The 13,660-nt window shown below is 39.8% G+C and overlaps 1 protein-coding gene across 1 annotated transcript in view; it reads right to left on the bottom strand.

Annotated features, from left to right (window-relative positions):
• Nucleotides 1-13,660, bottom strand: part of SLC9A9 (solute carrier family 9 member A9) — a 332,462-nt gene that overhangs the window by 201,468 nt on the left and 117,334 nt on the right. The window contains exons 7-8 of the mRNA XM_044432976.1: nt 10,581-10,719; nt 5,351-5,456 (exon numbers count right to left, since the gene is read on the bottom strand). Coding sequence (XP_044288911.1) covers nt 5,351-5,456; nt 10,581-10,719 — 245 coding nt within the window. The remainder of the gene's footprint in view (nt 1-5,350; nt 5,457-10,580; nt 10,720-13,660) is intronic.

The following is a 13,660-nucleotide window of genomic DNA, read 5'->3' on the forward strand; positions in this document are numbered from 1 at the left end:
AATATTCCAGTGGGTGGTGAGGCGAGAAGACTGGTAAGGCCAGAAGAGGGTCTCAGCTGAGGCCTCTCGACCTTCCTTTCCTTGTCTTCTGTAGTGCCCAGCAAGAGAAAATACAGGGTGGAAACACATGGAGATGATGATCATCTGTCTCTTCTCTTGCCGGGCAATGGTTCATCAGAAGCTTCTGAGTTCAGGGACTTCAATCATCAAGGATGTAATCCATAGGACTGCACCTTTAATTTTAATTCCCACTCCCTTGAAATTAGTATTCATTTGTCTTATCTAATGTGAAACAGTAAGAGATGCTTTGTTCGTTTCCGTACTATGGGCAGTATTCACCGCTGGCAGCCCATTGCTGCCAATCATGTTGTGTTAGTAGAAACAGCCATTAGTGCAAGATGAAGTTTATAACTGAGTGTTGGATACTGTCTGTTGAACAACCTGCCCACTGTGGCCTGGCTGGTGCCAAATTTTTCATCTTTTTGGCACCAGGTTAAGATGGCACACTCCTCTGAGGCCTTTAAAGGTTTATGTGGGCACTCAGGGCCTTGAGGGAATGATTTGCAGAGTCATTTTTGCTATTGTGTACTAGCTGTTTTAAACTTTTATTTTTTCTGTTTTTATGATTTTTATTGATTTTATTATCTGTTGTAAACCACCCAGAGGGCTTCAGCTGTGCAGCATTATATAAATGAAATCATCATCATCACCACCACCACCTCCATCTCCAACAGGGACTTCCAAAATGGGACAAATCAGCAGAACTTCTTTCTGTAAGCTGCACTGAATTGTACTGCTTCAGAAGTGATAGTTTGAGGTAGTTTCTGCTTGCACTATCACATATGAGCTCCCTATTGTGCTAGTGGTCCTCTGATCATTTTTGTTGTCCTTCTCTGTACTTTAAATCTTTTAGCCAGTCTTAGTTGTAAAGCCGATGTATAGCGGGAATGGCCATCATAGTCAATGATAGATGGTTTTCATACAGGAGTACCTTGAAACATAGATTTCCTGTACTGCTGACATGTAATCTAATCTATGTGTGAACAGTAAGGGTCCAGCAGCTGAGGGCACAATTCTATGCATATTTAGACAGAAAAAAATCCTACATCTCCCAGCATTCTCGAGCCATCCATTCCTGTCTAAACATGTAATGATTTTTTCCCTAAACATTTATGACTTCACTGTGAAGAAGGCAAACTCCATGCTAGACATGATCAGGAATGGACTAGAAAATAGAACTGCCAACAGCTTGCTTCCTTCATACAAATTCTTGGTGGAACCACACTTGGAAAATTGTGTTCAGTTCTGGTTGCCTTACCTGAAAAAGGACACGGTTGAGTTGTAAAAGGTGTGGAAAAGGGCAACAAAATTAATCAGGCGTCTGGCGCAGCCTCCCTATAATGAGCAGCTATGACAACCGGGACTGTTCAGCTTAGAAAAAAAGGTAAGTGAGGGGAGACATGAGAGAGGTGTTTAAAATAATGCATGGTGTGGAGAAAGTGGAGAGGGAGACATTTTTCTCCTTTTCCCGTAACACTTGAATCTGGAGTCATCCCATGAAGCTGATTGGTGGGAGGTTTAGGACAGATAAAGGAAATTCTTCATACAGTATACAGTGAAACTGTGGAATTCACTGCCACAGGAAGAGGTGATGGCCATCAGTCTGGATGGCTTTAAAAAGGAGGCTATCCATGGCTACTAACTTTGTGGGCTGGGTGCTTCTTCCTTTATCACAGGTGGCATGCCTACCTATAGCAATTGCTGGGGTCTTGCACACATCCTGCTTGAGGGATCCTGTGGGCAAATGGTTTGCCCCTGTGTGTACGGAGTATTGGACTAGATGGAGCTTGGGTCTCATCCAGCATGACTTTTTATTTTCTTATATTGGTTCAGTTCATTTTTGATCAGGATTTTACCTTTCAACTTCTGAACCAAATACTGACTTAGATGCAATATTTGGTTGAAATACATTTCAAAGCTGACAGTGTGATTCACAGACCAAAGAGAGATGGATTTGGCAGCATAGGCACATGTAAAACATTTAAATGAGTACATTTAAAAATATGTGCATTTCAAAATTAGGACATGTAAAATGTGTATAATTAGGCTTTAATAATGGGATAAAATGTGTACATTTGGAAATGCATATGCTTCAAAAGGAGTTTGTTGTTATGCTGTTACGTGCCATCTACTTACGCTGACTGTGTAATGTCTTGCGCTTGACAGCCCTGCTCAGCCCTTGTAAACTCAAGGCTGTGGCTTTTTTTATAGAATTGAATACAGATAAATATGCTTTAATCGCAGGAGAGAAGAATACTTGCATTCTGAAATGAGCACAATAGATGCATATGGTTGGAAAAATACTCCTGATAATATGCATGGATTTTCATGTGAAATGAAGAAAAAAGCTAACAATTCGATACCTATTTTAGTTGGAACAGGCCTTGGGGCAGAACAGAGAACTTTGGCAAGCTGATACACACATTCATATTTACAAAGGTTATCCCCTCTATTTCTGAATGCAATTGCTTATGTAGCCGAAAAGGCACCACCCCTGCCTAAAAGGGAGGTATTACTGTACTTTGGAGAATCCCCAAGTTTGCAAAATTATAAAATAAATAAATAATTGTAGGAGGCACACAAAACATTCCAATGAAGACTGGGGCTGCCCAGTGAAATGACAATTAAATGTGGGGAGAGCTGGACAAGTAAATAGGAGGAGGGACAGAACGGCGTGCCCTGAACAGAAACATATCACACTGCATCATTTTGTCGTAGGTCCCATTGTCACAGGGTTGCTTGGGATGCTTTTATTATTACTATTTTAAAGAGTCTTCCTTGTATGAAAATGTACATGTTGCCTTGCCTCAAAAATTTGTAACTGGATTTCTGAATATTTGAATGAACCCTTTCTCCTTGTATATATTCATGTCTGTTGCCCCATGCCTTTTAACACATTATGGACAGAGACGGTTATCTTTAGTCTGATTCTAGAAGGAATCTGCAAAAGACCCTGTAAATGCAGCACAAAAATGGCAACCTCTGTTCAGTTAGAAACCAATAGCAAATAGAGGTTTTTTTTAACTGGAGGTCTGTATTGTTTGAGTGTGTTAGAATGCTTTGGGATCTAAAACCTGCTGCAAACTGGATCTTAGATGAGCAGCTGGTTACAGTCATACCTTATATTGTGTATAGTGATGAATTATGTGAATGCTGCATTATTTAAAAAGACAAATGTGAGCATCACTAACTTCTGCTGGCAATGACTAATCATGCAGGTTGATACTCAATCTGATGTGTAGTAGTAGATTGTTGTGAGAGATGGCACAGCATCAGGCTGCAAGCTGAATATTCCAATAAATGCTCTTTGGAACTGTGCTATCAAACCCACCACATAAAGACTAGTGGCTGAAACATCCCCCCACCCCAATTCTGTGGGACTAGAACTCCCATTAGCCCTGGCCAGCATAGCTAATGGTAACGGAAGATGAGAGTTGTAGTCCAGTATTCCACTGGAGGACCACATGTTCCCCATGGCTGGGTTAAATGCACTTCATACTAAAGGTAAACTCAAGTGTTTCATCTGCATGCTTTTGTGGTGTTCTTACACCATTGTATACACCATACACTTTGGGCCATTTCCTCTGTAGTGGAAAGGGTATCTCCACCCTACCTTTGGTCATCTGATAGGACAAGTAGAACTCAAAATCTTTGCACAAGTACCACAGATGAAAGGTGTGGTAGGTCTGATTTGGACTATGGCTTCCTACCGTTACAAGAGATGAGTGAAATATTGAATGAATTTCTTTTGTTCGAGTACTGCCTATTCCACTGCCATATTTTCTTCTTCCTGTCCTCCTGTGTTTCCCAAGGGTAAAAAGACCTCTTATTAGATGCCATCGGTTCAGTGCTTTGATTTCTCTGATGTCCATGCAAAAACAATTTCCTAAAGCTATACCAAACACTGGCACATTTAGACTGAAAGAAACTGAAATAGGAAAACATTTCCCGAAAAACAATATATGCTTTTTCTACTTCTATTCATGGCTGTTCACAGGCATTGTTCACTATTTCTACTACTCCTTCAATACCACTTTTAAGTTGGGATCTCAGCCAATCAGAGGTCACGCAGTGGACTTAATAATACAACAACAGTTTGTAGCCAATCAAACCTCTGTGTATATTTCATTCAGGGCAAATGAAGCCAATTCATAGATTAGCTGCAGATTTGCATTAAATGATGCCAACATGTAACCAAATCATTTGATTTTATAACATTGTGACTATGAGTTGAACTACATGTTATGCTAATTGCAGGATGTAGCTGAAGGCTACCCAAGTGTAAGTGCATGTGGCACTAATTCAGAGCAGAACCACAATGTAGTGGGAGGGTAAAATTCAACCTCTTTCCCAACCATTTCCCCCAAACCCTCCTTTTGCCCATGTGGGGACAGGCATTTTTAAAAAAGGGAGGGATAACTGCTCATACCAGTGGCATTCCACCCCCTGCCCCGCTTGTCCCTCACCTTTGGGGTGTTTAACCATTGTGTAGTTGTCCTGATCCAAATAGGGCATCACATGCTTACACTAGAACAAATAAAAAGTTAATCTTCCAAATGTTGGGCACAGTTTACCATATTGCAATAAAATAAAATATTAAATATGGTAAGATGAAAACATAGAAACTTTGGCTCAACTTTAAATAATCAATTGCTCCCCTCTGGTTTGGCTGCTTGGGGTGAAGTCTGTGCTCCTGGGTGCATGAAGTAATTTTAATGCACTCATTTTATGCTGCACAGCCAAGGAGAAGATCATAACAGATGTTTTGATGGTGCTTCAGTCATACTGATTTTGGGACAGGTAGTATCAGGGATTTTTTTTTGAGGAAAACAATCTGTGTGTGTTGACCGGCTAGTGAATCTTTACTGCTAAAGGTTTTCTGAACAGACTATGAAAACATAAACAAAGCACAGCACACAGGAAAGCTATACAGAAAACAAAGTATGAATGCTTTTGCTTTGTGCTTGAAGATGGATATTCAACCACCCACACTTTTTTGTGTGCAATGAATATAGAAACATTGAGCTATATGGGGAATTTTCTGTAACCTCATTCTGAAAGTCAGTGTTTTGCATTTCAGCTGGGTAGTTCGAATGATCTGTTCCTAGGACAGAAGCTCTGATGCTGGCAGGAAGTGGCTAGAAAGGCTTCCCTGCTCATTTTAACAAGAAATATCCAACCCATCAAAACTTCTGGGTATGTTTGGTTTGGGCTCTGTTCTAATCACTTGATTAGGGTGAAGGTATGGAGGCCTGGGATCTTGATCCAGTTTGTGGCATTAAAAACTCACCTGTAAGACCAGCAGCTTCAGCAGACAAGAAAGCACTCCATGACAACAGGAAAAACAAGCCAGTTTCCAGCATAGGGAATTCACAGATCTTGGTAAACTTTGTCAAGTGCTGAAAGAAAATGCTAAGGAAAAGGAGGAACTATTGACAGATTTCAACACAAAGCTGGTAAAAATAATTTTGTACAGGTTGAGAACAAGATAATGGAGCCACTTCTTTCTTACATAAATGGAGTAAAACTTAGGAGTAACCTCAACAGTTCTCTTTGAGGTATAATGTAACACCTTGTCCATGGACATTTCACCTGTGCTTCTTCTCCCAAACTTTGCCTGTTTCTCAGCAGAATGGCAGGTTTTCTGTAACACAAGTGGAAGAAAACCCACTCGTCTGTCCCATCACTGATTGGAAAGAAGAGCCCAGTGGCTTGTATCAGTGGTAGAGAAAGCCTGCCCTTCTCTATCACTGAGAGTGATTTCTTTTTTCTCTGTACAAAAAAAGACACAGGATGATCACGCTTGCCTCTCTGCATAAACTCCCCCGTGATATTAGAGCATGTACTTTCAGGGAGAAAGGTCCTTTTCTTGATGGCATCCAACTCTAGGTGGTGGTCCAGAAAGCAATCTGAACCTGTGGCCTAACCCCCCATCCCTTATATAATACAATAATCAAAACACCTGGCTCATATTAAGTTAATTGAGACTAGTGGTTCCCAAACAACTGATCCCCAGATAATGTGAGAATGCAGCTTCCACCCTCTCTGAAGCGTGGGATCATGATACTACGTGAATGCACATGACCAGTCTTCTTGGAAGGGGAAGTAGAAAAATATTGCAGCCTTGGAAAAGATGTGTGCCATGAGCTTCTCCCATGGGTTCTAGAGCACTTGATGTTACCAGGGTGACATGAAATGACCACCTTCTGTAGCAGCTCCTATACTAGTAAGAAGATATCAGAAATAACCCTTAATACGTCAGTTCCTGTATCATACTTCTGATACTGATAAAAAGACTTTGATGAGTTGCCTTGCTTCCCCAGATTTCTGCAGAGATTCCAAAGTGTGGCAAACTCTCTTCAACATTGGCAGAATTATACTGAGTAGCTTATCAAGTGGTGACATGCACTCTGTGGATGTTAACAATGGGTAACAGGTCATCTGCATTCTCCGTGAATTTTAGGAAGGAAGGTACTTCAGAGTTACAAGCAGCAAACAGTTGTCTGGTGATGAATAATTTCATTCCTGACAAGTTTATGCTTCTGACAGTCTACAGCAAAAGCTACATTAAGAAAAAATTAAACTCTGCTCTCTATGACAATTTAGCATGGAATTTCAAGCGCAATATTCTTGGCTATGCTTACAACTGTTTGTGTTCTGAAGCGGTTGAATAAATCACTATGATCATGTGGTCAAATGTAGCTTTAATTTTCCAGAATTAGTTCAGTTCAGATGCTGTCTAATTCTATTTCCACTTCTCTTTGCAATGTTTTCAGGTCACGGAAATGCAGCTGTGACAAAGTCAAATGGCAAACAAGATGATCAAGTCAAAATTAGCTCAAGGATTATATTATTTCAGGCTAAGGGGAAGGTCATTGCAAGCTCAGTAGAGTTTATTTAGCATTAATTTAAGGAAGGGAAAATAGGAATATAAAGATCTGGTCCAATAAAACAGAAGAAAAAAAGATTAGATTAAAACATTCCATCTGGATACTCAGCATTCCTTTTTGGGGATAAAAACCCACCACTATTGGTGCAGGCTGGCAGTGGTGGTTTGCCAGGCACTTTCACAAACCTGGTGAGACACCTTCTACCTGAACTGTCTGCCAAGGCCAGGGGTGGGGAACAGATGTGAATGCGGCTAAGTCCATGTAGGTGTCCATCTAGCTTTAACAGTTCCCTGTAAGAATTCAGTTCAGACCTCCAACAAACGTCATTTATCTCTCCACCTGCCAGGCAAGTAAGAAGAAAGAGAGAAAGGAGTGGCAAAATGAAATGCTTGCCCCACACCTGTTTGGCTCTAGCTTGCACACACCATTGCTAGTTGCTGGCAGCGGATCCTACCCACTGTCAACGTGCCATCCTAAGACATATTACTCCCAAAGGGGAGAAGGACAAACCTCTCAGTTTTTCCCTCTTACATTAGATTTTATTTCCTAATTCAAATCCTTCCCATCCCTTAAGGAAGACTTTTGCAAAATTATGTTTTTGGTGGTCTTTTTGTTTTGTCAAAAAATTTACTGAATGAAAACTTTGCCTTTTCCTACCCCCAGGAGAATACAGTTGTTGGAAAAAAAAATGGTCCATCACTTCTGGCCTATGCACTCACAAAGACAAAGCAAGGGTGGCGAAAGCTCATATCTTTTCCCTGTGCTTCCTCTGGTTCCAAGACATGCTTAGGAGGTCATTCCTCCTTGTTCTCCCTGCCCCCTCAAAATTTCCTACCCGCACACATTCATGTACCACTATCCCATTGCCATTCTCACAGACATGTGCAATTCTCTGCTTTTGCTCCCAGAGAGGTTTTGAGCCACAGCATGGGTAGCCTTCTGGCTACTTCCTCTTGAGCAGGGGGCATGGCCGCCCGCTGCTTCCGAACTAGGCTCCTGCTCTCTTCCCGTCTTGTATTCCTTGCGCTCTCCTGCAGCATGCCCCCCCCCATCCTGCTCTCCATTACCGTGGTGCAGTAGGGTATCCCCAGCAATTTGCACCATTGTTGTATTTGCAAAGCGAACACGTTGCAATTATTTACACCAAATATTTATGATATCGAAATGAGAAAATAAGAGTATCAAAATAATAATGATCCAAACCCCTCCTCCTCTTCCTCTTCTTCCTCCTCTTCCTTCCCTCGTCGTCCTCCAAAAAAAAAACAAAAATAAAAAAACCATTCAGCTTCTAAACATGCATTTAGTATTATTGTAGAAACCTGAACTACACATTTTGCTATGTAGGAGTGGAGAGGTATCTTCTTCTGGCTTTCAGTATCGCACGATAGCTGGGTTCACTTCAGAAACGGCTTCAGTTCAAGTTACCTTAGGAATACCAAGGGAATTAAGGTCATTCACTCAACATCTGAGGCTCTGCTTTGATATTCATTGCCGACTGAGGAGTGGTTGACTGCATGTAAAACCATGTGTGGTCTAAACTACATGAAACATCTTTCCTAGAGAAACCCATCTAGCCCATGACTGATATATCATGCTCATGACATGGCTTTTTTAGGCAAAGTTTTTGCAAAGTCAAAGTACTGTTAGTTAGTCTGGATTTTTAGCTTTTGTCCTGGAATAGTTTTCTTCTGCTTTATTTTCATTTTAAATGCTGTTATTTTATATTTATTATTATCTGACATCCAAGGGGATTGCCATTACTGCTGCTGTTACAGCACCACCGCCACAGCCACCACCTCCATCATCAATTGCCTGTTGTAACTGGATTTTAATTTATTTTGCTTTTCTTCACTATCTAAAATCTGACAGGTTTGCCATCATTGTTGCTGTTTTGTTATTACTATTACCATTGTCTTTATCATCGTTATAATCAGCAGCAACTTGCTATGATTGCTGTAATTAGATTTTAATTTATGTTGTAAACCAGTCTGGTTTTTGTTTGAAGAAAAATGGGGTAGGCTTTTTTAAAAAGTTAACAATTGATAGCACAAAGTGTGATGGAATTGGAAACCCACTTTTGCCTGTTCTGAGATTATATTCGTAATTCTGCAAAGAAGCAGTACTGGACTTTCTTGTACTGTTTGAGTCCTTGGGGCAGGGGGTGGGGGTGCTTTGATGCTTGCTTCTGAAACCCCACAATACCTGCTTGCTCTGTACATTTTAAAATTACAAGGTTATTATAAACACTTGCCAAGCTTCAATGCTTTCTCTCTTCCAAAGGAAACTCATCCAGAAACACCGAGTGTAAAAGGAGAAGGATGGATGTGAAAGAATATCAGCAAATGTCAGTTAAATTTCACAGTACATGGTGTATATCTGTTTTAGGAATAATTCTCACAAGGAGGGCAAGTGTTTTCTCACTTCATCGAGCCGATTCATGCATACCTTTGTTTTAAAACACATATTCCTTTCCCCACTTTGCACCCAAGCTTACAGCATAACACAGAATCATACCATTAACACATCAGTCTCAAACAACTATCCATCCTAAAATGCACTGGCAATCACATGCTGCTATAAAAATATTTCCATTTGCCTATTAAAGGCTAATTACAGAATTGTATATTCTGCAATTCTTCGTGGGTGGAGAGACTTTAAAAAATATAATGCAGCTGCTGAGGGTATGAAGTAGAAGATGACTGCACGGGGGAAAAAAGGCATTATTTGTGTCTTTTTTCCTCCGAATATTAACTATCCCTCCAGCAGTTTTTACCTCCTCTGGAGAAAAGATACAGATTCTTGCATAAGGGTAGGATGTGGTGATTTGCAGTGAGGAAAATGACACACACTGTTAAGCAGCTCCATTTCTCACACAAAACCAGTATTTCATTTTAAACTGAGCATCCACACTGCATATGGAAAAACACCCCCCCCCCAGCAGCAAGAGACACATATTTATTGGTTGGTTATTAATTTGAAAATGTCTATCCCTCATTCTGCCTAAAAGTCCCAAGGCATGTCATTTTGTTCTAAGTGAGACTCACATTGGGAAACTTCACTGAGGAAAACAAGAAACGGGAGGGTATGAAAAATAAAGAAAAATACTTTTGAGATATTATTGATATTGGTTTGTTTGCTAACTTGATGAAATACTTTCCCTGCCATTCTAAATGCTTGGAAATGCTCACTGAAGGCATTACAAAAATTAGTCCCTACCCTGAATGCTCATATAAAAGTGAGCATTTCCAAGCATAGTTCCAGTCATCTATACATGCAGTAAATCTAAGTAATATATTTTGGGGCCACTCTGGACAAACCACACCCAAAACAATATCTTGAGAAGGTACTGGGTGTATGAGGGGCAAAGGAGGGGATGGGAGACTTTAAAAGGTTATTTGTCCTTTTCATTTCAGGGAATCCTGTGTTCATGCAAATTTGACTGCATCTCAGCCATGTGAACCTGTGCAAAGCCATAATTGAATATATATAGATTGTGAGGTTTAGTATATCACTAAAATCTTAATCCAATTGTCTTCTCTGAAAAGAAATAGTAAATAGTTGCATTCCATTTTGCGACACTTGATTTTCCAGACTGAATTTTGACTGTTTGATACCATCAAGAAAGGATATTAAAGCAGTGACAACTGCATAGGCAGATCCCATGGAAAATGATCCAGCAAAGATCCCTAGAAAATTGCCCACAGACTGGAAGAAGGCGGCAGCATCAAAAGCATTGGGATTCTCCTTTGGACTGTAAATTGATATCGAGCTGCAAGGAAGACAAAAAGGAGAGAGGAATAATGAATTCGATCACATGGCACAGAGACTGAAACCAAGAGCTTAAGATGTACTTTAGTAAGGACTAGCAATTGCTCCTCAGGGCTCCTAGCAGATTGGAAGGTCATGGGGAGGATGAAATAAGGGTTTATTTTTTAAGGCAATATCATGCACCACTGTCATTTCCTGCCAGTCAGTAAACATTTTTTGCACTCAAAGTGTCATAAAGAGTATTATTTCCAGGGCAACTAGACATTAAAACATGGTAGGTATGGAAGGAATCTATGGGGAAAATAGATAACTTTGAATTATTTATTGGTCATATGTCTTCAAAACAGTTATGCATTCACAAATATTCCTGATAAAAAGGCCACTTTTAGAGTTTACTTACAAATGGGCAATACAAATCATGGTATGTACAAAATCTTCAGCAGTGATCTTGTCACAAACCATTATAGATGTTCCATTCACTAGTTTTGCCCCTCATAAACAGGATTGTGAGCATGTCAACAGCCTAACAATATGAAACCCTGGGGTAACACACCACACGTTTCTTGAGGAAACAAACCTATTGCCTCTGCTAGTGGTCCTTTTTTATACCTAAGTATTTGGCTGCTGACACCAAGATTATATTCTTTTGGGAAATTAATGCTCTGCCACAGTGGGAAGATTATCTACTTAGAACATTTTGAGGGCATCAAACTTCCTGTTCACCAGTGGTGACTTCATACCCAGAATGCTAATAATACTGCTAAATCGGCATGCTCTTCTTTTGTTGTAACATTAAATTGAAGAGATATGCGGTAGCCTCAAGCATCCCAAATACTAATTAAGAAACATTTCGGATTTCCATGGCCCTTTCACTTTCAGCAGTTTAATTCTTTTCTACTGGCTGTCAAAGAGCATTTGGCAGAGAATTCTCAAAAGCAGTTTGCAATGTTGGAAAATGCATGGTATTTTAAACACTACATTTTTAGATTATCTTTAAATGAGATTAATAGTTCATGCTTACGAATATTACAAATATGTCAACCTGGCAAACCCATGTATCTAGTTAGAAACTAGCCATAAATGCTGCAGCAGTAGTTTAAGAGAATACCTCCTACAAAGGCATGCTTGTTTTTGTGTTCTCGGGCACATGCCCATGCATGTTTAGACAGAAAAAAGGTACTGCAGATGCTCGTATGAGCCATACTGGCTAGGGAATGCTGGGTGCTGCATTAATCCTTTCCTGTCTATACATGAACAAGGTGAATCCCTTAAAATATTACAACTACTTAGCTACCACATTGCATTAATCAAATATTTTTTATGTGTTATGTGGGTTAATAATTCATGAGGGTCCCTTCCATGTAAGCATTAGAAGCCTTGCTGGAAGGAAACACTTGTGTGTGACTTATGTGTGGCAGGTTCTGGGTGAATCACAAGAAAGCAGGAACCATGCTGAAAGGTCAACAGTGTCAATTAATTAGCCTAATAGGTTAGCAATCACTTGTTATCTATCTATCCATCCATTCATCCATCCGTCTGGTATCCTGTTCTTTCTCATTCCCTCTTTCTCATGTGGCTTATACAAGGCTATTTAAATATGAACTTCTCAAAACTGCTTGAAATTGTATTTATTTAGTTTATTTACATTCTGCTTTTCATTCAAAATAGTGCTCAAGAGGGCTAATGAGAAAATCCTCAAACTCTTAAATTAAAAACAAACTCTTAGATTAAAAACAAACTCTTAAACATAACATGAAACAAATAGATTAAAAACACAACATATTCCCACTAAACATGCCTGTTAGTGTCTTCCTCTGAACATCGTAAAACCCAAAGAGGCTTATATGGCAGAAGTACACTGTCTCTTGTCCAGGTTGTTTCGCAGCATCAAAACCCTGCTTGACTTCCTTAATATGGTCGTTTATCTTAAAACCAGGCTGGGGCCAGGCAGTTCTCCAAATGGAGGTGTCTTCAAATAGAGGACTAACCTCTGTTGACCCATAAAGAGCAGGGCTGTCCTTTATAAACAGGACACATGGCTGCCCTACTCTGTTGAACAGGAATTCAATTTCCACCTGGCTAATTTCAATGTGCGCAGTTCAAACCCCAATTAGATTGACTTAGAGACTATTTTGTGGGACAGCTTCTGTGAAAAATACCACAGTTCAAAATCATCCTTCTCGCCTACCAATCAGTGACACCATCAAATAAAAGTCAACATGATTTGTACCACTAGTAGTTGTTTCATCTGTTCAGTGAGATTCTCTGCTACTGCCTATTCTGGACACATGCTAAAGCGCAAGATGACTTTTGCAAATATCTATGGTTGAAAATAGCAAACTGTTGAAAAATAACAAACTGCCAAAGTAAACAGCAACTCGTGGTATAATCTGTTAAAGAAATGTAAGCATTTTTAGACCTAACTGAATATTTTCCTTTCTATATAATTGTTTTTATACTGTATAATTTTCCTTGATGCTTCTACAAGACAAGGCACACTGAAATGAATGGAAATCAAAATAAAGTCACACTGTATTCATTGCAACTTCATCTAAAGTGCACTTTTCTTTTTCTTTCTTTTTCTATCCTTTTTTGAGTACCTGAGAAGGGTAAAACACTTGTGGTTCTTATACAATGCAACCATTACACAGATTTGAGAAATGAAAACAGCTATACTTACTTAAGGGGTGGGGGAGGAATGTGCAGCCAATATGAACAAGTAGGATCCAAGTGATAAGTTAAGTTGTCTGGGCACAAAACGTCCCATTAATTTTTTTTAACCTTTTTGAAGGGAAGGCTTCAGCTCTGGATGACAACACATGCTTTGAATGAAAGTGGTCACACATTTTCCCTGGGAACTTTATGTAGAGCTCAGAAACACTTTTGTTTAAACCTTGGGGAGGTAATTCCAGTCAATATAGACCACTCAGAGCCCTCCAGAT

The sequence above is a fragment of the Varanus komodoensis genome, unplaced genomic scaffold (genome assembly GCF_004798865.1).
Source record: "Varanus komodoensis strain SLA01 unplaced genomic scaffold, ASM479886v1 scaffold25, whole genome shotgun sequence".
NCBI lineage: Eukaryota > Metazoa > Chordata > Lepidosauria > Squamata > Varanidae > Varanus > Varanus komodoensis.